Source organism: Garra rufa, chromosome 20 (assembly GCF_049309525.1).
Source record: "Garra rufa chromosome 20, GarRuf1.0, whole genome shotgun sequence".
Lineage (NCBI taxonomy): Eukaryota > Metazoa > Chordata > Actinopteri > Cypriniformes > Cyprinidae > Garra > Garra rufa.
In genome coordinates this window covers 17,784,166-17,810,398 of record NC_133380.1, presented here as the reverse complement: position 1 = coordinate 17,810,398, position 26,233 = coordinate 17,784,166, and the positions used below count along the sequence as shown (strand labels likewise).

Here is a 26,233-nt window from a genome sequence, read left to right as displayed (position 1 = left end):
ACTGAAAAAAAAACCACCTACATCATGCAAAAGAAAATCCAGAGGTTAAAATGTGTTTATTTTATTCTGCTTTGAATGAAAGAACAGGCAGCAAACTGGAAATGATCAATAATAAAACCAATTCAGAATGGGAATGATCCAGTAATCATTATGTGGCATCATGTACCAAAAGCATTGTGGTCTACCCAGCAAATTCCTCTTGCAACCTAAATGCTATTAACACGTTCTTATTTGGAGGATTTAAGGAATTTAAAAGGGTGCCTGAGTGTAAACATCATATTAGGCAAAAGCATTGCTTCAGCTTCAATCTAAGATAAAGCAGTATGCATTGCATAAGACTGATTTGAGAAAACTAGAAACGTTTGCCTCTATCATGTATGAATATTCATAGCCATACTATTACAAATGTAAATTATTTTCATGTCATACAAGTACCTTGATGCATTTTCATCAGTTTCACACTTAATTGTTTGACCTCAAATGACTTAAAAATTGCAAGTGGATGAAAGCAAATACAATAAATGCTTGAATATTCAAATAAATTGCGACAAAAGTAAACAGAGAGAAAAGTAAACATGAAATATACAAAGGATAACATGGATTGATAACAGAGACAGTATAACAGGATACAGGAGAATGTGATAGAAATGTGATACATTAAAGAAAATGTAGCATTTTTAGTGGTAACAGTTAGTAATGGGAATAAAATATGAGAAAAAATACTGATTTAAATGGGTTTAGAATATTATGACTTGCAGTATGAAATATTTGGGCTAAACTGACATAAGGATGTAGACTTTAATCGTCACTTAACATTTTACCATGTTTAAAACATACAAATCCAGCATAATTATGAGTTTTCAAAAAGCAAAACACACTTGACCTAGTATGATTATTAAAATGGAGCTTTTAATAATCATGCTGTTTATATAATACGATAAAGGTATTCAGAAGAATGCCTATGAATTGTAGCTTTCAGAAAGCACAGCTTAAACCTATTGAGAAATATGAACAAAGCATAAAAAAGCATGTTGTGAATGCAGCAATAGCTTCTGCAATATTTGCACAATACAGCTGTGGCCTTTTAATTACAAAATCATTTCAAACGGAAAGGTTTTTTTGATTCCGCAATGAATAAGATGGTTCTTCCCAGCATAAAACTTCTGAGCTCATCCTTCCATATAGCCCAAATTTCACACCACTATAAACATTCTGACACTCAGGACACATAATTCCGGGTGTGTTTAATTCTCACTCATAAAGTGGGCGGCAGCATTACAGCAAATCAGTAAAAAATGCAGACTATATTCTTGCATTTTTGCTTTTTGCTTGTCGTTTTAGTGCTCTGAAACAGTTGTTTGCCATTAGTCTGATATATCAGTTGTCCAAAATACTGCTGTTGAGATTTTGGTGCTTCCTACAAGCTTCACAAGAACTAAAAAATATGAAGGATCTTGAGTCAGGACAAAAAAAAAAAAAAATGATACAACTGTGTCCTTTTCTCCTTTTCACTTATTTCCGTGCCATATTGTCACTCTCCGCATTTCATTCTTCGTCCATTTCCAAATCTGCCCCTGGACCAGCCAGTGGCAAGGTACCCCTTATTTCCAAGATGGCTTCTCCATCTCTGCAGAGAGAAAAAAAAATTAAAAAAAAGCAAAAAAGTTTTTTTTCCAGAAGGAAACAGGATGCATTAAGAGCCAAGGGGTGAAAACTTTTGGAGGTAAATTGTACTACATTTGTCTTCCAGGAAACATACAAGTATCTTCTGTTGCTTCAGAAGGGCAGTACTAAATGGAAAACAATGATGTTTCAACAAAAATTGGGCATCTTCATCCTGTTCAAAAGTTTTCACCCCCTGGCTCTTAATGCATTGTGGTTCCTCCTTGAAAAGATGAATCTCAAAATCATACAGTCACTGCTGGAAAGGGTTCAAATATGCAAAATAAGCTTGAAAACTGAAGAATCTGCAGGACCTGGATGATTTTTTTTGAAGAACAGTGCTCAGTTTAACTGTTCAGAACAAACAAGGGACTCATGAACAACCATCACAAAACAAAAAAACAGTTGTAGATCATCCAGGTAACCTCACACAGTATTAAGAACCAAGGGTTCCCAAACTTTTGAAAAGGGTATTATTTGTCTTGTGGACTATATGTAAACATCTTTTATGTTAAATATCTTACTCAGGACAGTACTAAATAAAAAATAACATGCATTTTGTATGATCTCTCTTATTTTGTTCAAATTATTCACATTTTCACAGATTCTGCAAGGGGTTCCCAAACTTTCGCATGCCACTGTATGCATTCCGTTAGGGCGAATATAGTCACACAAACTGCCATAGCGTGCACACAGCCTGCTCCGATGGCATGGAGCGAATCATATGTGCTGGTCGCCGCAGACCACAAAACATATTGGACCTATTTAAATTCTACACAGAATGCTATATTTTATATCAACATGGATGAGATTGTGGCTGTCATACTCTGTCAAATGTGGCTTTACTGAGCTCAACGGCTCTAGCCCAAGCTGTGATATAACCGAAACGCTATTGGCCATTTTAAAAAGGGGGTGTGACTGCTTGATATGTCCCATCCTGTCTACCTGTTTCAGTTGAAATTACGTCAACACAGAATAATGCTGCATGTTTCAATGCACTTCAGTGGACCTTTAAAAAGAGAGAATTTGTGAATTTCTATCTATCTATCTATGTACACTCCTCACCAAGGCTGCATTTATTTGTTTAAAAATACATTAAAACAGTAATACTGTGTAATATTGTATCCAGTTATCAGTGTACTGAAATCATTTTAATTTGCTGATTTGCTGCACAAAAACATTCCTTATTATTTATCACAGTTGAAACCAAAACATAATTTTGTGGAAACCCAAAAAAAAATTTTCAAGAGGCTTTAATGAATATGACGTTCAAAAGAACTAATAATGGACAAATGGACAAATGTCAGAAAACAATCATAACCAATGATTTTACCTCTGTCCAGGTCAATGGATTTTGGGGAGCAGAGTTTGGACATTTCCGCTTCCTTCAGAAGATTGTTCTTGTAGTCTGCGGAGACAAAGTGAAATACATTTGTCCAAGTGTTTTCACAGGTGGTTAGGGATATAACAATATCAAAATCTCACAATACGATAATATCCCGATATAAAGTCCACAATACAATACTTATTGCGATATTAAAAGACAAATTAAGAATCTGAAAAAATGAAAATTCTGTACATTTTTAAAGTTAAATTCTTCTATCTAATGCATTTTGAGAGTTCAAAGCTTCAATCCATGTTCTTAACTAAGAAAACTTAAGTCAGAAAAGTCAGTGAACTGACTTATACCTGAACTTTAAAGGGGACTCAACCCTTTTTTATTTGTGGTATACTGTCGCAGTCTAAATTACATTCACACAGGTGTTTTCAGAAGCCAAACAAATAATTTTATATTATTGTTATTCATATGACATTAATAACCATATATTGTAAAACAATTGCTCTGTAAAATATATGAAAATGAATATTTCATAGGTATATTATTTTTGCTGTACACTACAGTAAGGAAATTACAATACCTCTTTCCTAATTTCTACACTTGAAAATTTTGAAAATATACTGTAGTAACGCTACCCATTTAAACCGCTAGCTGTCAGCAATTCATACTGCACTTTTAAGCTTTTATTTTGACGGAAACAACATTAGAGCTTTTATTTTGAAGACGAACTCCAGCTTCAGTGAAAACAGGCTTACGAAAACACATCTCACTACAAATCTAGTGAAATGAATGAAGAAATGAAGCACAACTGGTGGCCGTTGCACTCCCAAACACACTAAACTCACAACACATGCGATAAACAAGTTCACTGCATTCACTGTGAACTGAGCCGTTCTGAGGCACGGAAAACACTGGATCACGAGCTGATCGCCTGAATGAAGTAAGTGCTTCATTTTTGAAACACGCAGCGAAAACAGATCTGATGAAGAGATTAAGCCATATTGTGCTTTCAATTTACGTTAGTTTGACGGATACTGTGTCAAAGCATAATGACCCAAAACACAACTTTAAAGACCTTTTATGTTAGAATGAGAAGTTTAAATAAATTTTTAAAACTTTTTCCGGATTACCTATTGTTTCATATCATCACATGACCGCGAAAATATCATTATATCCCTACAGAGGGTGCATTTTGAAAAGAAATATGAGGTAAACTTACCCAGCTTCGTCTCCTCTTGGTTGCTTGGCTTCAACTCTGGGATGCTTCGCTCATATTCTTTCTTAACACATGACGTGTGGCCCCTAGAAATATGACACACATTGACAGTTGATGCTTTATGCATAGCTAATGCTCACAGATGGTGTTTTAACAGCAGTGGGTACTCACACATACGACACCGTCGGCAGAGGTGGGCTTTCGACTTTCCGTGGATCAAAATCTTGGCCTGTTTTAAAAAAATGCAAATATTAAATTAAGTACAGAGTACATAATATTTGAGCATAATAATGTCATATATTGTCTGCATGTTATATATACACAGTCAAACCAAAAATTATTCAGACACCAGATATAATTTGTAATATTTTTTTAAAAGTCAGTGCAGGACACTATAGTTCATTTATGTAAATGAGGATAACAAAATAAAGTAAACAGTGACATATTATACTAATAATATTATATTTTTACTGTAGTCTACCAGTAAAATTTAATGATGAAATTGACAAATGAAAAGGACCAATAAAAACCTTGTCTTTTCCAGTGACGTGTGAGGAGAACAATAGCCAACACGATAAGGGCCAATAGAAGGAGAGTTGCCAGGATATAGCCCAGCTGATGCAGGAAGTGACTTCTTTGCTCTGGCAAGATGACGTTGATTACATGCGGCGGCACTTCCACCATATTGATGTCTAAAAGAGAAGATGATCAAGAATATGTATTGAGGAGTTTGGCCTTGAACTTGATCTTTTTTTGTCATTTTCAGTAACCACCAGAGGGCCCTGTCTTACTATAAAGCTGCATACAGAGGTTTATGGTTACACACAATCTTGTGCTGTGGAAAAGCAAACTTCAGCACTTCTGAAGGACAGACATTATAGGTTTAATCATAATCTGATTTCATATCCTGAGAGAATGGGACCAATATCACCTCCTGAGCTATTTATTCAGCTTCACATTAGCTTACATACTCTATAAATATGACATAAAATAATTATATTTCAACAAAACAAGGATTAACCTGCTATAAAGCAGAATTCATTTTGCTCAAACACCAAAAAAAAAACATTAGCATGAACATGTAAGGGCTTGACCCACAGCTAAAGACAACTGAAGAAGCAGTACAAAGAGATCTGGCATTAGGGCTAAACAGATGTTGAAGGTGAGAGAGTGCATTGCTCGTTTCTGGAGTTCAGAACATTGTGTTTGCAACACCAAGGTCATGGGATTGATTCTCAAAAATACACACACTGATAAATGTGTAATTCGAATGCATTCTAAGTGGCTTTGGACAAACTTACAAGTGTAAACGCTTAGTTTTAAGCAGCAGAGTTATGCACTTGTTTATTTTAATTGTACTCTGAATTCTGTGAGAAGGACCGGAAACTGCCACGTGTTTTTTCAGCTAGAATTTTTTTTCCTGGCAGGAAAGCATGGATTTAAATAAGAAGAGTGGTGGAAAACAGAGGGAGGATGGCGGGGAAATGGGGAGGTACAATGTGGTCTATTTTACTGAGTGACGTTGTCATTATGCTTCCACAGGAAAATTGAATAAATTAAATAAATAAGCCAAACTTGCACCTCTTCGTCTATGATACAGACATAATAAAGACACGCAGACTAAAATGGCGACAGTAAATGACAAAATACTGTGCGATTTCATAGTCCTTAGTGTTATGAGAAGTGGAAAATCACTCAGAGAATATTATGTTTGGACCTTACAAGGAGCCATGGCTGAAAATCACAGAGAGATTCTCAGTTCTTAAAGGGATAGTCCACCCAAAATAAAAAATAAATTGTTATTAATTAATTACCCTCATGTTGTTCAAAACCTCTTAGACCTTCATTCATCTTCGGAACACAAATTAAGATGTTTTTGATGAAATCCGAGAGATTTCTACCCTGCATAGACAGCAATGCAACTACCATGTTTAAGGCCCAGAAAGGTAGTAAGGACATTGTTGAAATAGTACATGTGACTCCAGGGGTCCAACCTTAATTTTATAAAGCTATGAGAATTCTTTGTGTGCAAAAAATAAAGACTTTATTCAACAATTTCTTCTTTTCTGTCAGTCTTCAGTTGCGTGTTCACAAAAATAAATTTTAACAATGTCCTTACTACCTTTCTGGGTTTCGAACGTGTCAGTTGCATTGCTGTCTATGCAGAGTCAGAAAACTCTCAGCTTTCATCTAAAAGATCTTAATTTGTGTTCTGAAGATGAGCAAAAGTCTTAAAGGAGAAGTTCACTTCCAGAACAAAAATTTACAGATAATTTACCTCCTTGTCATCCAAGATGTTCCTGTCTTTCTTTCTTAAGTCGTAAAGAAATTATGTTTTTTGAGGAAAACATTTCAGGATTTCTCTCCATGTAGTGGACTTCTATAGTGCCCGCGAGTTTCAACTTCCAAAATGCAGTTTAAATGCAGCTTCAAAGAACTCTAAATGATCCCAGCCGATTAAGAAGGGACTTATCTAGCGAAACGATTGGTTATTGTCTAAAAAAAAATTGACAATTTATATACTTTTTAACCTTGAATACTCATTCAAACTGAGTGTACTCTGTATTCCGGTTCAAGACAGTTAGGGTATGTCGAAAAACTCCCATCTCATTTTCTTCTACAACTTAAAATCTTCCTATAGTGCTGCAGAAGTACCAACAAAGTGTTTACAAAGTGAACGTGCAAAGAAGATCAAACACCCTTTACAAGAAAAGGTAAAACAGCGATGTAGGGCGATTTTGAAGTTGGAGGAGAAAATGAGATTGGAGCTTTTCAGAGCTGGACAAGACGAGCATTTGAGGTTAAAAAGTATATAAATTGTCAATTTTTTTTTTAGAAAATAACTGATTGGTTCACTAGATACAACCTTTCTTCCTCGGCTGGGATCGTTTAGCTCTTTGAAAGCTGCATATAAACTGCATTTTGAAAGTTCAAACTCACGGGCACCATAGAAGTCCACTATATGGAGAGAAATCCTGAAATGTTTTCCTCAAAAAACAATTTCTTTACAACTGAAGAAAGAAAGACATGAACATCTTGGATGACAAGGGGGTGAGTACATTATCTGTAAATTTTTGCTCTAAAAGTTAACTTCGCAGTGTTTGGAACAAACGGTGAGTAATTAATGACAGAATTTTCATTTTGGGGTGAATTATCCCTTTAAAATTAACGTAATAATATTGGTAATATTGATACTAGACCACTACAAATTCAGATGTTTGTAATGTAATCTTTCTACCACCCACTCTCTGTGAAAACAAGCAAATTCTACTGTGTTTAAACACAGCCATTAAGTAATTGTTACCCATGAAAAGCAGTTTCTGCCCTGTAATCTCAATCTTAACCTCTTATTGTCTCTGTTTCAACCCAGAGCACTGAGGGGAACAAACACAGGCTAATAATGTAGGGTAGATTACTGTAATCAGTAACAGCTGAAGGATCTTCTACCCTCGTTATTTAGAAGACCTCATAAAAAGCCGGATATGACTGGTTACTGGCAGTCAAGAGCCGTGGTAAAGGCAATATAATGTGTACTGTCACAACACTGTACTGTTGTGCCTTTAATAAAATGCATTTTTACTGAAACAGAAACTACATAAAAGACATTCATTTCTTTATCTTTCATTTATCTTTTACCTCAAATAAACCACAAAAGTAGTTCCTTAAGAGTGATTTATAGTTGTTATGCAAAGATATGTTTTGCTTAGCTTCAGACTTCCCTTCCCAAATAATTAAAATCATAAATAAATAAATAAAATCTCCCAGATCTTGAGAAGCAGGCTTACTATTTCCTGCTTGTTCACGAACAGATGTCTTCAGGAATAGCTGTGTTTATGATGATGTTGAGTTTGGGCTCATGATAAAAGCTGAACATTTCTGGGCCAAACAATCTAGAACAGCACTTCCACGGAGACTTGTCTTGGACCGTCCTGCTTTAAAGACCATAGGGGAACATCAATATGCTCAAACCTTGCAACTTTTGAACAGTTATTGATATGCCAGATCCCGGGAAAGCTGTAAGTGAGTGCTTCACATGATTACAACCACCTGGTCTAAAACGGCTGAACTATACGAGGATAAACAGAATTATGTAAAGTCCTAAAAGGAAATGCTTTTATGTAATGGCTGTTCTGGATCCAGACAGTTGTCTTTTTCTTCATGCTTAAACAAGACAGAGGAAGGCCTGACACATTTTGGATGGCTTAAGAAAGGGGTTGAGGGAAGGGTTGAAGGGGGAATGAGGGGATGTTGAGGGTGGGCTGACCTAAATCCACTACAGTCTCCTCCTTATGGCTTATGGTCTGCTGTTAAGCTCTAGCTACAGCTGGCCAGATGCTTTACAGATGAAGCAAACTTCCCTTTTCCTGCAGATAAACAAGACGCTGTCCAAAAAATCCCAAAAAGGACGAAGTCGGAGGGTAAAAAAAGAGAAAGTGGCCTAAAAAGAGAAAACCATGCAGTAGGAAGTGAGAAAGGGAGCAACACAGGCAAGGCGGACCAACAGAAAATTAAAGAAACAGAAAAAGGGAAATGGAATGCACAAGGGAGGAGACAATCATTAAAAGAAATCAAGAAGGAACAAAATATAGCTAGAAGTTTTGAGGAAATGTGATGTTTTAAAGGAACAGTTCACCCCAAAAATAACATTTGGTCATCGAAGTACCACATTTAACAGCTTCAGAGTCATTTGGCACTGATTATCTTCCTCTCCAGATTCAAAAGAATCAATCAAATGACTCAAAAGAATGATTAGTTGATCAGTCATAGCTACTCATAGCTACATATCTCACAAACCCTCAAAGGTAAGAGTCATGTTTTTTCACATTATCAGTGAATAATGACTTGGTATACAAAGCACATGTTGTTTGGACAATTTTTTATGATATTTTAAAGGTTCACTGAAGTGCTTTGAAACACACAGTGTTATTTGATGTGTTGAGGTAATTTCAACTGAAACAGGAATACTGGGTGGGACATATCAAGGCAGTCTCGCCTCCTTTTTTAAATAGCCAATAGCGTTTTGTTTATATTACAGCTTGGGCCAGAGCCGAGCTTGGTAACGGTGCATTCATATGGGGCATCAGCGCCGATGCTTGACAGAGGACGTGTAAGAAGCTAAGTACTCATGTGACCGTCATAGTGACAACAGCCAAACACACTACTTTTCTGGTGGTGCATGAACTATTGGCTAGCGTCTGCCCTATGGTATTTGCATAAAGTGATCTAATTAGCTGACGCCTGTATTTACACTACAAAAGTTTTCAACTTCTGCCGCAAGCAACACCAGTGACACGATGCAACAGACCCACAATTTAGTTCGGCATCGCTTGACGTCACCCTTTACACCCTTCTTTTAATGCAGCACTTCAGCTTAAGCTTACATACATATGATGTCTATAATGATGCCTTGAATAGAGAGAAGAAGGAGGAAAACAAAAAACAAAACAAAAAAAACATGCACACTGAAACAGAAGCTAGGATAGGTGTGGTATGTGTTGGGTATGGTTCATTATTAAATTTCTTCTTTATATAAATATATTTAATAACTACTATTGTGACTATATCATTATTATTTATTTATTATTATTATTAATAGTGATATTACTGTTGCCGTCATTACAAAATATCATCACAAAATATCACCGTTACATCTAAGTCTCTATTATTGTTATTACTACTACTATTATTATTATTATTATTATTGCTGTTAATATTATTGATATTACTGTTACATCATCACAACATATTATTGTCATCACCATCTTTAGTATTATTGTTGTTGTTATTATTATTATTATTATTATTACTGTTATTATTGATATTACTGTTACTGTCATCACAAAATATCATTGTTATCATCATCGATTATTTCAATTTATGGTTATTTCTATTATTTCTAAACATGCTAATACTACTTATAACATTACTATTATTCAGATTGTCATTTTTGCTCATTTTCATTTATTATCATTGCTGTTTTTGTTGTTGGTATTGTTTTTTGTTGTTGTTTTTTCTGCGTTTACCATGTTGTATGTTTTTGCACTCAAAAAAAAAAGAAAAAAAAGAAAAGAAAAGTATATTTACAGTCTAAATCATTCCCTATCTTCTATATTGTGCACTACGTGCCATTTACCACATTTTACATCTTCAGTGTTATTTGTCACTGATTATCTTCCCCTCCATTGAGCTGATGCTCTGCAACTGGGTCATTTGAACTTGAGAACTCATGAATGAATCAGCCAGATCAGATCAAAAGAATCAATCAAATGACTCAAAAGAATGATTAGTTGATCAGTCATAGCTACTCATCTCACAAATACTCGAAGGTAAGAGTCATGTTTTTCACTTTAACAGTGAATAATGACTTCAATTTTGATTTGTTCCGAACACAAACTTGATAAAAGCTTGGAATACAAAGCACATGTTGTTTGGTCCACTGAAGTGCTTTGCAACACACAGTGTTATTCTATGTGTTGAGGTAATTTCAAATGAAACAGGAACACTGGGCAGGACATATCAAGCAGTCCCGCCTCCTTTTTTAAATAGCCAATAGTGTTTTGTTTATATCACAGCTTGGGCCAGAGCCGTTGAGCTTGGTAGCGGTACATTCACAACGCTTGATGGAGGACGTGTCTAAAGCTTAGTGCTTATGTGACAGTGACAACAGCCAATCATACTACTTTTCTGGTGTTGCATAAACAGGATTGGCTAGCATGGCAGTGGCGCTTAAAGTTGAAGTTTTCTGCCGCAAGCAACACCAGTGACGCAACGCAACGTACCCACAAATCAGTTAGGCAACGCTTGATTTCACTCCATTCAAAGTAAACATTGATGCCAACGCGAAACCAGACTTCTTTCACCCCAATGGAAAGAATACTTACACTGTCTGAATCGTTCCCTGTCTTCTATATATTGCATTATGTGCCATTTGCCCTACAGAAACTACTAACTCTGTGAACAAGTGACAGATTTCAGCCACAGCTTCAGTGTCTGTTCTAGAGAGCATTTGATTGGACAGAAAGTTCGATGAGACGCTGAAGTGCAGGGTGATGTCATCAGAATAGTTGATTCATATTGGTGGAAGTTAGAGACTGTAAGTTTCGAATACTTCTATCTTGTAAATGCAATTTCTTTCATTGTTTTGGAACATACAAGCTTACAGATAACCTTAAGGCTATCATATTTACACTAACAGCCAAAAATGCTTCTATTTTGATTTCATTAGGACTTTAATGTGCTTTTACAACCTTTTTAAAGCTTCCTTGATGTGTTCCACATTAGAAAGTCATAGGGGTTTGAAATGATATGAGGGTGATTAATGAAGACAGAACTATCCCTTTAACTCAAGAAAGAGAGCCAAGACAAACTTTAATGTGCTTTTACTACCTTTTTAAAGCTTAGCTAAGTCATAGGGGTTTGAAATGATATAAGGGTGATTAATGAAGACAGAGCTATCTTTTAAACTCAAGAAAGAGAGCCAAGACAAACACTTGACAACAAAACAAAATACAGACACTGCAAAGCAGAACAACACAATTCTTTGCCAAAAAAAATAGGCCATGCAGAAATATTTTGTTAATAATGAATTCAGCCGTGCAGAATGTGTTTAGCTCTTTCTTGCCTAAAAGTCTGTGATTATCCACAAGATTCCACTGAGGTTTGTGTAGTCTATGGTCCAGTAGACGCAGTATTACTAACCCACAGAAAATGACTTTCCCACATTCACTTATTAGTGGTTTTTCTGCCCCACCCGTCTTTCCCCCCAACTCTCTTCTCTGTAAAAAAAATCATTGAAACTTCTATGTCCCTTATGTATTTCCTTCCTTATTTTCATCTCCCAGTTCACATCGCCTACCTCCCTGTCTTATGCAAATAAAAAAGCACTTTCTTATCCTCCTTTCCTCCTGTCTGCCTGGCAGTACCTCAAAGGAAAACATATGGCTATCGAATGATCCGAACCAGAGCAGAACTCAAACTGAGAAAGCGGGCTGTGACAGTGGGAGAGGGAACGGCATGGAATGCGAGTGAAAAAAAACAAGAGAAAAAGAAGCGTGCTTGAAGCGAAAGAAGAATAAGCTTTAAAGGAGAACTGCTGCATTTTAATGAACGTGAACGTGGCAACCCAGACGGCAGGGTAACCCTATCTGCAGACTTACCTCAGACTGTTAGGTCACGATTGTTTAAGTTCATGCCCTGTGATTACATCCACCCTATTTTCTTTCTCATTTCTTTTTCTTACATTTGTTTATTACATAGCCAATACAGATTAAATTGAGAAGACATAAAAGGGAGGTCCTGGGTGTTGAGTGTCTCTTTCTTTGGCTCATTAAATGCTGACCAAATACTGTAAAATTGAGCATCAACATTTGACTTTTTCTCTTGTGATTACAAGGAAATGACAAATCTAGAACTTTAACAAATAAAGGCAAATTAAATCAGGACAACTCCCTAGGCTGGGGCTCTAAATTGCAAATATACTAATCAACACATTTCTTCACGAACGTTCTGAAGATGCTCCAAGAAAGGCGTTCTGTTGTCTTACATTTACTTCTAGCTGTTTAAGTGGTCTGCACTGGCATTTATCCACATGCAACTTGTGAGCTATGTGCCAATTCTGCTGACAACCATTTTAAACACTTTATAAGCTGCAGACATGCATTCAGAAGAAAAATATTTACTGAAACCTGTGGTGCAAACAAGTCAACTAGCCAAAGCAACAAAAAATAACTCCTGACAGCAGCAACATTGGGGAAACTTCTGGGATAACTATGGAAAATCCCCTGTGTGCTATGAAAATGTTACTTTACATGACTAGTAACAAGTTGACCACAAATAAATCTTAGACTTTAGACAATTTAGACTCAGTTTACTCAATTCATTTCAGTTGTGTAATCCCCATACCATATCATAATTCTAAAATGCTTAAAGAATGAAAATGGTAGTTCTTTCACTAGTACCTTTGAATTAAAAAGTGGGTGTTTCACTTACTTGGGTCTTCATTTGGAAGATACTGAGGTTCATCTGTGGGTTCCTGAGGGATCTGAGGGATTGGAGGTGTCACGGTAAGCTGGAAGATGCGTCTCTCGTGCAGGCCGCAGTAGTGATGGTGGAGATGACAGGAGTATATCCCCCGATCCAGGGGATGGATGTCTGAGATGGTCAGAGAGAAATCTCCCTGAGAGAACGCTGTGGCAGAAATGTTCATCTTTTGCTGAACAAACAGCGGTCCGTAGTGACGCCTCTCACCAGAAGCGTACAGGTCGATGAGCCGATCGGCACGGTCGTGTCGGACCCCTGGAGGCTGACGGTCCCAGTGAACCACTTGTTGTTGGTCTTCCTGACTGTTGCCCTCTGTCCAGATGGGCCGGCGGTTAACACAAGGGAGAACCACCGTGCTGCCCACCAGAACCACATACACTGCCTTCTGGCCATCCCAAAACCGCCTCTCCTTTCGTGCTGAGAGAAAACCACAGCTGGATGAGTATGCAACACATGTATTTTATATATGAGCCATTCTATAGAATTGGTGCAAACTGCTGTCCCACAACCAAAAAACATTTAAAAAGCATTTAAGAATTCTTAGATTTTATTAAATGTTTAAGATCCTTCTATTTTCTATCGAAACAGACAATTATATTTAAAATATCAGTAAGCTTAATATACATAAAATCATCATTTATTGGGTACATTCAATTGGGAGGTGGCTGTCCCGAACTCTAACTGCAAAATTTCAACTTATGAAAAAAATACAGTATTTTTTTTTTTGAAAAAATTTGAATATCGAGGGAAAGTCCATTTATTTCAATAATTTGTTTCAAATAGTGAAACTTGTATGTTATATTAGTTCACCACACACAAAGTGAAATATTTCAAGCCTTTATTTGTTTCAATTTTGATGATTATGGATTAAAGACAAAAAACAAAACAAATCCAGTATTTCACAAAATTCGAATATTTCATGTGACCCATAAAAAAAGGATCTTAAACACATGTTGGCCTTCTGAAATGTGTGTTAATGTACTGTATTATGTCCTCAGTACATTGTTGGGCCTCCTTTTGCACTAATTACAGCATCAAGGCGGCGTGGCATGGAGGCGATCAGCCTTTGACACAGTTGAGGTGTTATTGTAGCCCAAGTTGCTTTGATATTGGCCTTCAGCTCGTCTGCATTTTGGGGTCTCTGTTCCCTCATCTTCCTTTTGACAACACCCCACAGATTTTCAATGGGGTTTAAGTCAGGCGAGTTTGCCGGCCAATCAAGTACAGATATTCCATGGCAATTAAACTTAGGTACTGGTAGTTTTGGCTTTGTGGGCAGGTGCCAAATACTGCTGGAAAATAAAATCATCTCCAAAAAGCTTGTTGGAAGCAGGAAGCATGAAGTGCATGGCTCCCCAAACCATCACTGACTGTGGAAACTTCCCACTGGACTTTAAGCAGCTTGACTTTTGTGCCTCTCCGGTCTTCCTCCAGACTCTGGGACCTTGATTTCCAAATGAAATGCAAAATTTACTTTCATCTGAAAACAGGACTTGGGACCACTGGACAACAGACCAGTGTTTTTTCTCCTTAGCCCAGCACAGACGCTTCTGACGTTGCTTTTGGTTCAGGAGTGGCTTGATATGTATAATCAAGCTTTTTGGAGATGATGATTTAATTTTCCAGCAGGATTTGGCACCTGCCCACAAAGCCAAAACTACCAGTACCTGGTTTAATAGCCATGGAATAACTGTACTTGATTGGCCGGCAAACTCGCCTGACTTAAACCCCATTGGAAATCTATGGGGTATTGTCAAAAAGAAGATGAGGGAACAGACACCCAGAAATGCAGACAAGCTAAAGCCAATATCAAAGCAACTTGGGCTACCATAACACCTCAAATGTGTCAAAGGCTGATCGCCTCCATGCCACTTTTCAGAAGGCCAACATGTGTTTAAGATCCTTTTTTTTATTGGTCACACGAAATATTCTAATTTTGTGAAATACTGGATTTGTTTTTTTTGTGTCTTTAATCCATAATCATCAAAATTGAAACAAATAAAGGCTTGAAATATAACTAATTTCAATCAAAAATAATATAACATACAAGTTTCACTTTTTGAAACAAATTATTGAAATAAATGGACTTTTCCTCGATTTGGCACATACCTGTATGTTTTCCATTGTTGTTTTTAAAAATATCTTTTAGATTTTTTTAAAAAGTAAAAAAAAAAAATACTTATTTCATATTTTCTTTGTAAATCATGAAACTTGACGTAATAAAATATGTGCATTTTTCATGTCACTACCGAAACAGTGCATGTTTTAGTCCATTGGCTGAGACTGATTTTACCTACACCCCTACATTTATGATCAGGAAATATTCTTGTGTCCCTCTCTCTCATAGCTACAAGTTGTAAGTAGCTAGGCAAGTAAATGTGTTCAAAAGTCTAAAAATCCTGTGTAAATTTAAGGAACATCACTACTGAATACTATTTTTTTATAATTAAGCACACTTTTTTAGGTGTTATTCCATAACATTTAGATTTTATATGTGGACAACTGTTCAGAACTGTGCTAGCTAACCATATACTGATTAACATCTTTGAGGTAAGCTCAAAAGTATCTAAAATTGTCACAACGAAACAGCCACAACTGAAACATTTGAAGTTTCGGTAGTGACATCCTTGTTTTGGGTGTTATTCTCTAAAATTGCCACTAAATAAACAAAACTGTAGTACAGTTATGGAATTTTTTTTGTATTTTAGCATGTTTTAGTAGAGTTTTCGAGTGTGGGTTAAAATTCTGCAATGTGATGTGGTGCTACCAAAACATTACTGTCTCTACCGAAAATGTCTCAGCTGAAATTTGGGATGTTTTGTCAAAAATAAAGTATACTAAATTATCAACTAAGATGTTATGATACTTTTTGGTTCAATGTATATTCAAACTAATGAATCCTTAACTTTGAAATCGGTATGATCAACTTTTTGCCTTTTACAAAAAATTTGAATTCAAAAGATAACAAATCTCATAAATGACACTTGAAAAATGTTACAAAATGTAACAGTAATTGACTTACCTCTGAAAAAAAATTATAAAATAGAAAAAAATATATATTTACAATTTAGAATATATGTACAAAATCCTATCAATATAACCCTTATAATTAAGTTATTATTACTGTGTTTCAGTAGTGACAAATTTGTGGAAAGGACTTTCTAAAAATACAATATGAGAATAAACTGCACAATTACTAGAAATGTGTACCTTGGATATTTTACAATTTGCATACATACCATTTTTTAGGGAAAAAAGACAACTCTGACTTTGGACTCATTCTGTAGAATGGCCCATATATATTATGCGTCATATAAAGACTCATAAAATTACAAAATTCTTTTAAACTTTTATCAAATTATCATGGCTTCTACAAAACAATTAAGCAGTATAACTTTTTCCATATTGAAAATAAGAAATCTTTCTTCAGCACCAAATCGTGACAAAAAATCCTACTTGCAATCACAGGAATAAATTACATATGAAAACATTTTTAAATTTAAATAATATTTCACAATAATGCTGTTTATAAACTCACATATTTTTTGAAAGGTTGGTAACTGGAGATGAAAAGAAAAGCGCTTTTTTTTTTTTTCAAATAGTCTTCACATTCTTTCCATTCTTTAATCAGCAGCCAGCTCCTTATTTGGCACGAACTTGAACAGTCTGATCAAGACGCAGGTTAAATGCCAAGAATAGCCAGACAAAAACCTCCTCTGAAATAAGAAGCGAATTTACCAACCTGATTTAGTGACATTGAGCTGGACTTTGATTGACTCATACAGGTGACAGTAATGATGATGCAGGTTACAGGAGTAGATTCCTTTGTCACTCATTGCAACATCTGTACGAACCCAGAAAAAAAAAGCATTAGTTCACTAGAAAAGAAACATCAGGGCTTAATGTTAAAGTTATATACTGTAGGCCTTGTGTAGTTTGAATACTTGAGTAGTTTGAATAGATATAGCTAGGTGGCTTCTAAACCATTCTGTGTAGTTGTTACTGTAGTTACTATGATGTTCTTTACAAAAAGGCAGACTTGCATCTGAATTGCCAAAAAGTATCTCACCTTTGATTACCAATGAGAAGTTGCCATCCTTAAAAGCAGTCTTGGGCATGTTAATGCGTCCCTGGTTGTAGCCATTGTAGATGCGCTGGTCTCCAGCAGAAAACATGTCTATAACGCGTTCCATAGCATGGTCTGGGCCACTACGAAGTAAATCCCAATGTACGACCCTTTGGCGGTCCTTTAAGCGGTCTTGCGTCCACACCATTCGCTGACTATGACATTGCAATACCGCCTGAGATCCCTGGGGGGCGCTGATATTGTACATGGCCACTACCACGCCACTGCCATCACTTTGGCCTAGCGCTGAAACACAAAGAACCGGATTGCCAGACATAGATTAGGTCTAATCATTGAAAAGTACTATCATGTGTGATTACCCAAAGTAAATGGAGCAGCACTGTTATCATCAACCATATGTTTGCTACATTACCAGTAAACCAGTGTTTGAAGTCATTCTCAGTCCTGCAGCTGCAGATACACTACTGTTTAAAAGTTTGGGGTCAGTATGTTTATTTTTAATGTTTTTAAAAAGAAGTCTCTTATGCTCACAAAGGCTGTATTTGTTTGATCAAAACTACAGTAGAAACAGCAATATTCTGAAATATTATTACAATTTAAAAGAACTTTTCTTTTTAAAGGGAACCCAGAGTATTATGACTTGTATTGCTTAATATAACGTAAATGATGTATCTTACTGAAATTTGTAGTTGAAAACTCATGAAAGATTTACTGTACATTATTTTAGAAAATCCACATCGTTTTATACATATTTTGGACTATGGGGGGGGGGGGTGCGCCATTATTCTCGGTGAGCTACTGGCGCTACCTGTTGCTATATTTACAGAAACATAAAAATAAAATACTGAAAATAAAATACTGATATGATGACCACAGCTACCGAAAGAGCTTACAGGTAAATGGAAATAAGCTTAAACCAAATGCCGAACCATCGGTTTTCCCCCTGGGGATTAAGTGAAATCCACGCTGAAAACTCCTTCAGTGCCAGCTTTGCCATGACAAGCGTCGCATGTTTACATCCTGCCAGGATGGCATCTAGCGTTTCTTGTCTCTGCTGTTTGTAAGCTCTTTCATTAGCTGTGGTCTACTAAAAGCCTCAAAGGCCTCAGGGCTAAAGTGGAGAGAACAAAGACGCTGGTCTTTAGGAAGTTTTATTCGCCCACAGGTATCTTCTTATTCTTTTCTCCTCTTCTTATCGCTAGGAACGCAGTAAAGACATGCATCGCTTGTCTTGTTGCCTTTCGAATGAAAATTACAACCAAAGGCCTCACAAAATGGCATCGTATCAGTGTTTCATTTTCCGAGTTGTGTTGCAGTAAAAATAGCTCCAATTGAGCGCCAATAGCTCACTGAGTGCAACCATTTGACGTCACCGAAATAATAGTGCCCCCCATAATGTGTATTAAACATTGTGGATTTTTAAAATATCAGAAATCTTTCATAGGTTTTCTACTACATATTTCAGTAAGAGACATAATTTACGTTATATTAAGACATACAGTACAAGTCTAAATAAAATATTAATATACTTTAAAATGTAATTTTAAATTACATTACATCTTTTGTAACAATGTATTTGTCATTAGTGTCACTTTTGATCAATTTAAAAGGATAGTTCACCCAAAAATGAACATTTGATGTGTATCTGCTGTTTATCTTTATGCTGTAGGTGACTTTGTTTCTTCAGTAGAACACAAAGATTTTTTTTTTATCTCAAACCGTTGCAGTCTGTCAGTCATATAATGGCAGTCAATGGGCTCCATGGCTTTGAGAGTCAAAAAAACATAAACAGATAAAACCAAATTAAACCCTGCGGCACGTGACGATACACTGAGGTCTTAAGACACCAAACAATTGGTCTGTGCAAGAAACGAACAGTATTTATATAATTTTTCACCTCTGATTCACCGCAATATCCAGCTGTCCTGGGGTTTACAACAGCCGGCACGTGACGAAAAGCAACCATAACTTCAGTCGATCAGGCTCAAAGTCGGCGAAAAGTCAACACTCCTGACACTCTTTTCGTTTTTAATCGTTTGCAACAATCAGGATAAGCACAAGTAATTATCATTTTGAGTAGCCGTCGTACCTACAATCTTTCTGCACTGTATAAACAATGAGTGATGTATACGCATGACAGATCGCTACAGCGTGTGTCTACTATGCCAGAGCATGTTAACGCGTCATGCGCCGGCTGTTGTGAACGCGCTCAGGATAGTTGGACATTGCATTGGATCAGAGGTAAAGAATGATGCAAATATGCACAGACCGATTGTTTTGTGTGTTAAGACCTCAATGTATATGTTAATTTGGTTTTGTCTATGTATGTTTTTTTGACTCTCAAATCCGTGGATCCCATTGACTGCCATTATATGACTGACAGACTGCAACGGTTTGAGTTAGAAATCTTTGTTGTGGTCTACTGAAGAAACAAAGTCACCTGTATCTTGGATACCCTGGGGGTAAGCAGATAAACATCAAATTTTCATTTTTGGGTGAACTATCCCTTTAATGTTTACTTACTAAATAGCATTTTTTTTAAACCATACTTACCTTAAACTTTTAAACGGTAGTGTATATTTTTGAATATTTATACTATTAGGTATATGGTATGGTATGGTAAGGTAATATGCTAAATACACTTTTGATTATAATTGTATAGTTTTAAGATTCCAGTAATGTGCTTACCAGGGCTGAAGAAGAATGAAGCCAGAACTGTAAAATAAGCAAACAGAAAAACTGGTTTAAATAAATACATAGGCCACGTCATGTTTTTCTTCCCACTAGGTTAAAGACTAGAGATGTACCATATTGGATTTATGACCGTGTTTTCAAAAATAACTGCTCAGAAGATTAGCTTTGAAAAATCAACATGCACTTGAGCAGCGCTGTTAATCTGACAGGATGGGTGTTTTATGGAAAAATGGGCCTTGAAACTATCCACGGAGGGCTTCTGAGTGCCATAAAACAATATACTGTATGTATAATATGTAAAAATGCAGCAATACACAGAGATATAGAGAAATGCAGTGATAACCAGCTATGTAGGTTTTCCTGTTTGTATAGCAGCTCTTTGTCAGCAAACATTTCGGGAAAATGAGCAACACCAATATTTTGCAGCCCTTATGCCTGGAAGGACTATTTATGGATGTTTGTATGAGTCTGTAACCCTCAGAAATAAACACCTCTTCATATGTCTGCAAGAATCAAAACACTCCTAGTAAAACACTTCATTGTAATCTCTGGTAAATTTTAGACTTGGAATACAAACATTTAACTAGATATTACCTAAACCCAAATTATTCTCAATCACTGAAATGTGAAAAAAAGGGACAGTTCTCACACACACACACACACACACACACACACACACACACACACACAATGTTGGGTTTACATGTTTTATGGGGACATTCCATAGACGTAATGGTTTTCATACTGTACAAACCGTATTTTCTATGGCCCTACACCTAAACCTAGCCCTCACAGGAGATTGTGCACACTTTTACTTCCTAAAAAAATTGTGCATGATTTATAAGCCTGTTTCCTCATGGGGACCTAAGAAATGTCCCCACAAGGTCAAAATCTACTGGTATTACTATCCTTGTGGAGACATTTGGTCCCCATAACGTGATGAATACCAGGTACACACACACACACACACACACACACACACACACACACACACACAAAGAAAATACTGAAATTCATGAGAGAAGTAACAATGTTTGATTTGTGAACAAAACAGTCATATGAATTCATAGAGATTTGAAACAACATTAGGGTGAGTAAATGATGACCATTTTCATTTTATGAACTTTATGAATAAGGGAGTGGTTGGATAGTCCCAAATTCTCTTGCATTAAGAGGGTCTGGGACAATCCAACCACTCCCTTAGTCATACACTCTTAAAAATAAAGGCTCCAAAAGGGTGTTTTTGCAGTGTTTCCATAAAAGAACCATTTTTGGCTCCTCAAAAAATCTTACAGTAAACAGTTTCTAAAAGAACATTTTTTCTACTATTAAGAACATTTTCTGCATTTGATAGGTTCCAGGAATGTTCAAGTTTCTTCATGGTACCATCAATGCCAATAAAGAACCTTTATTTTTAAGAGTGTAAAGTGGTAACATTTTCTGTGCTCCCTTTTTATATAAACGGGTTACATTACTTTATATTCTATTCACACAACCAACATGCTTAAAGAAATACAGTACAAAACACAAACAGACACTTTGTTAGACATTTTAACGTTTCACAGCCATGCGAAACACACTTAGCATTTCATGAAAATTCAGAGCAGTCTAGCTCTTTTTGCACAGCTGTCTTTAACAGCTGTGACTACCATTTAGATGACTTAACCACTGGAACAGTAACTGGTCAATGTCTGTTCCAAAGACAGAGCAGTCTAAAATATAATCCTTTTTAGAGACTTTTACAATAAAGAAAGAAATTCATCACAGCTAAGCTGCACAGTAGGGTTTCATCTCTGTACGGTCTTTGAGGGTTGTTGTATGTCATAATGGTTTTGTCTCAAACGAGAGAGAAAGAAATACTTTTGCGAATGTACAGCAAATCCTGAGGGCATTAGAAAGGCAGTAATAAGGATGTGTTAGAAGCCAGAGAAACCACAAACATCAGAGCGAAAGGCAGAGGAGGAGGAGGGATTTGGAATCTGCTGAGGAAGCACTTTTCCGTTTGCTCATATATCTGTATTTCATTCACACATGCACACTCATATTCACACAAACATGTTGAGGGCAAAGCAACACCTGCACATAAGACTGTAAACCTACAAAACTGCATCTTTCTTTCTATGTCTGTCTCATACACTACCAGTCAAAAGTTTTTGAACAGTAAGATTTTTAATGTTGCTTTAAAGAAGTCTCTTTTGCTCACCAAGCCTGCATTTATTTGATCCAAAATACAGCAGAAGCAGTAATATTGTGAAATATTTTTGTTCTTTAAATTAACTGCTCTTTATTTGAATATAGTTTAAAATTGAATTTATTGCTTTAAACAAAGCAAAATTTTCAGCATCATTACTTCAGTCTTCAGTGTCACGTGATCCTTCAGAAATCATTCTAATATGTGATTTGCTGTTCAAGAAACATTTATTATTTTTATTATTCAACAATTGAGTAAATTTTTTCAGGATTCTTTGATGAATTAAAAGATCCAACAATAATTATAAAAATAATAAAAAGCTTTTGCAACATTATACACTATACCATTCAAAAGCTTGGAGTCAGTTATTTTCTATTTTTATTTTTTTCAGCTTTGAAATCACGGGAATAAATCACATTTTAAAATATAATCAAATAGAAAACAGTTACTTTAAAAGGCAAAAATATTTCAAAATGTTTTGCTGTATTGCTGATCAAATAAATGCAGGCTTGGTGAGCAAAGATACTTCTTTTAAAAACATTAAAACACCTTACTGTTCAAAAACTTTTGACTAGTAGTGTATTTTCCCAAAAATAACAATTCTGCCATTTATTAAACCCCTATGACTGTATTTTTTCATTATGACTGTATTTCTTCAATAAAACACAAAAGAAGATATTTTAAAGAATGTTCTCATCCAAACAAAATTGACCTTAATTGTATGAAACATACTTTTTCATTTCAAGGAATTACATTTAGACATTCTCATGCTGTGAAACGGCTGATAAAAGACAAAAAAAGTGTACTCAAGGGACATTTTTACATATCTTTCTTATCTGACATTCAATATCTCAGGAAGGAAAAAAGTAGGAGGACTTCTTGGTGAAGTTCCCACATGTGAACTATTTTGTGTTGATCAAGGCAGTAGTTTTGAAAAATATGATTATTATATTTTTCATTTTTTGGTCACTAGGTGGTACCCACCTTAAGTACACTCCAGGTTTAGAGGGACAACTATTCATTAAGAGTTTATCAAATTACCTAAATGAATTAACCCCTTAAGCGCCCCCTGTTAGCAGCTTGGCCCTCTTTTTTTCGTAGTTTTTTCCTCTATCACATATTTTAGTAATCATCAAAAATTATATATCATTTGAAAGCTTAAACTTCAAAATTCATCCAGTGAGCTGTGTTTAGCGGTCTCCTCCCCCTTGGTGGTGTCAGGGGTCATATTACAGAAGGTATTAACGTCTTTTCGAATCAAAACTTTTTATAATTGACAAAATACATATTGTCGTAAAGGTCTGAGTCTTAAGATTATTTTGTGATGGAAGACAGAGAAATCTAGACATTTGTGACAGAAAAATGTATAAAAATGAATTCCATAGAGAGTTTGGTTGGCACCCAGTTGTGGTATAATGCCCTAAATAAAGTCTCATACACTGTAAAAAGTTTTCACCAGATTCAACTTAAAAACCTAAGTTCAGCAGCTGCCTTAAAATTTTAAGTTAAATCAGCTTAAAACTATAAGTCATTTTAACCTATTACAATAAAATGAGTTGATTTAACTTGTGAGTTGAAATGACTTTAGTTGATTAAACTTAAAAATGTAAGGCAGGTGCTAAACTTAAGTTTTTAAGTTGAAACTGGTGAAAACTTTTTACAGTGTGGAACCTATTTTTTTATATCAACTTCAAATTTGGAACATAACCTATTTAGACATAAGGCTTTAATTTTATGGCAATTTCTGGTTTCAAAAATATTTTGTAAAATACTTTATTTTATATAAAAGTAAAAAATAAAAAAAAACTACAGTGCATTTTCTTCACAGTAAATTTAAAGTCATATAACTCTTTGATACTTTCATATTTTGAAATGATTCAAAATATGTTTAAGTCTGGACAGTGCACTTTCACGTCCATGTTCAAAAATGGAGCGGTGAGACTTAAAAAGAGGTTAAAAAGCTGAGTTTCTTAGCTTTAAAATGACAAATGCTGGTACACTTCAAGTTTAAAAGGTTAAAAAGGATTTCCATGGAACACAGTGTCAAAGTAACTGAATACAACTAAATGAGGAACTATATTTTTAACGAAGAAAATTATTTCATAAATAGTTCTACACCTGCAATGAGCCAGCGTTCTCGATCTCAGCCCAGTAGAAAACTCAGAGCAGTGCTGTTTGGTTATTTAAAGCCAAGGTTTGTTTAAATGGGTTAATCTTGGTAAGACTTTAGTTGTCTTACAGACCTGCTGAGTGTGCAGAATCAGAATGTTACAGGATTTTCCACTCAAATCAAAACTACAACAAAATGTCTAGTGTATTAATTCAAGCTGGAATTGTCAAGATAGGGAATACAGTGAATTGTGAAAAGCAGGCTGGATAGATGTTACAAATCCCTTTAGAAGTGCAAACGGAGGCAAAGACATGTATAATTTAAACAGAGTTTAGTTTACATTGAAACATCAAGCTATAATTTGAAAAAAGATGACACCGGCCCAACTGCCAATGTGGTCAGTCTTAAATGACCAAAATTGGTTAATCATCTAGTTAATCATAGTTTAAAAAACTGACTCAACCTCTGATAAAACGAGTAGATCTGAATAAATACATCAACACTGTTTTTAAACAAAACATTATGTCTTTGCCATTTGTCAAGTGAATCACCCTGAGTCACTCCTGAATATGCAATTTCAGGTCCAATAGGTTAGGTAAGGGGAATTTTCTTGCTTCATTTGGTTTTCAGTGCAAAGCCCTCCACCAAAATAAGCCTCAGCTCTTGCTAAAGAGAAAAACAAGCCCATCATGGATAAACATCTCATACTCACCACCTAAATTCCTCTCCAAACAAAATAAAATGCCATTCCACATCTGGCATTTATTCCAGAGAATGTCCTGAAATATAATCATTTGCTTTTTCACTTTTTGGGGGTTTAACTGTTGGTGCTCATATTGTGCAAACCAGTTCGTTGGGAGCAGAAACTTTTCTTTAGGTTAGATCAAAACAAAGTCATCAGTCTTGTCCATGAGTTTGAAGTTATCTGCGCCAGATGTTTTTGACATTTGGGTCTGGGTCTCAACAGTGCAAAATACAGACTGGAAAGCCATTACATGACTTTATAAAACGTTTAAACAGCAGAGACTATTCGCAAACACGATGACTCTCAAGAGACATGCAAAGATATAGACTCAGGTAAGAGGAGAGTGGCATGTTTCTTGCAGACATATTTAACGTTACCACACATACATCGATGAAAATTTAAGCCCAGTTTAGCATTTTAGAAGTCTGTTTAAATATACTAGACTATCTTTATTCATGTATTTATTCTTTTCTCAGCTGTCAGTGTAAACAGAACCGCAATACAACTTAAAGTACAACAGCAACTTTTGTCTTTAGATAGCCTGCAGGTAAATCAGATACTCACGTTGAGCCCAGAAAAGCGCTCGAGCGCACAAAGGCACAGCCAAGTTCTTCATGTCCGTTATCCTCTTGGGTTAATCACTCTAGGATGTGTTGAAAGCAGTTTATAGCCGAATTAGCAGGCTTTGTTCACCTGACAAACTTCTATCGCGGAGGAAGACTTGCTGTTTGTCGACCAGCGACATCAGCAGCAGCGGCAGTCTGAGACCCACCTTCAGTATTCACGCTCTCTCCGCCTGGCCAGCCCCCTTTTAACACGAACAACAAACCATTCTGCTACTGTCTTTGTTTATATTCCTGTAATCCTCCAGAGACGTGAAATAAGAAAAATATTTGCTGATGACTCACGTTTTTGCGAGCAAATATGAAAATCTCAACGACAGTACCTACTTATAAGAAAATGAAATGTGCTGCAGCAAAAGCCCTAATTGTGTTTCAATTTTTTGTTAAGCTTTAAACATTATTAAACGTTTCATATGAGGACCAGTGTTGGGAAGGTTACTTTGGAGGGTTTGCATTTTGTCACGATTTGGTCATTTACCTGGATGCACGGCCATATTGGAGAGACCCAGAGGTAACAACAGCATGGA

General features: G+C 35.9%; 1 protein-coding gene across 1 annotated transcript; it reads right to left on the bottom strand.

The window, feature by feature from the left end:
* Nucleotides 1-45: 45 nt before the first annotated feature.
* Nucleotides 46-25,854, bottom strand: mxra8a (matrix-remodelling associated 8a). Its single transcript, XM_073825765.1, has 10 exons — nucleotides 25,648-25,854; nucleotides 20,032-20,058; nucleotides 17,326-17,628; nucleotides 16,999-17,100; nucleotides 13,206-13,673; nucleotides 4,748-4,909; nucleotides 4,389-4,446; nucleotides 4,221-4,303; nucleotides 2,996-3,070; nucleotides 46-1,627 (listed from the first exon to the last, which is right to left on the bottom strand). The coding sequence occupies exons 1-10, from the start codon at nucleotides 25,697-25,699 to the stop codon at nucleotides 1,602-1,604; spliced, it is 1,356 nt and encodes a 451-aa protein (XP_073681866.1). The 5' UTR covers nucleotides 25,700-25,854; the 3' UTR covers nucleotides 46-1,601.
* Between the last annotated feature and the right edge of the window lie 379 nt (nucleotides 25,855-26,233).

Bases quoted from the DNA above. Each gene is read 5' to 3' on its own strand.
- mxra8a (XM_073825765.1), bottom strand. From the start codon at position 25,699: ATGAAGAACTTGGCTGTGCCTTTGTGCGCTCGAGCGCTTTTCTGGGCT. The intron at 20,059-25,647 runs GTGAGTATCTGA...CTTATTTTACAG, and splicing joins AGCGCTTTTCTGGGCTCAAC to TTCTGGCTTCATTCTTCTTC. The intron at 4,447-4,747 runs GTTTTTATTGGT...TTTTTAAAACAG, and splicing joins ACGTCACTGGAAAAGACAAG to GCCAAGATTTTGATCCACGG.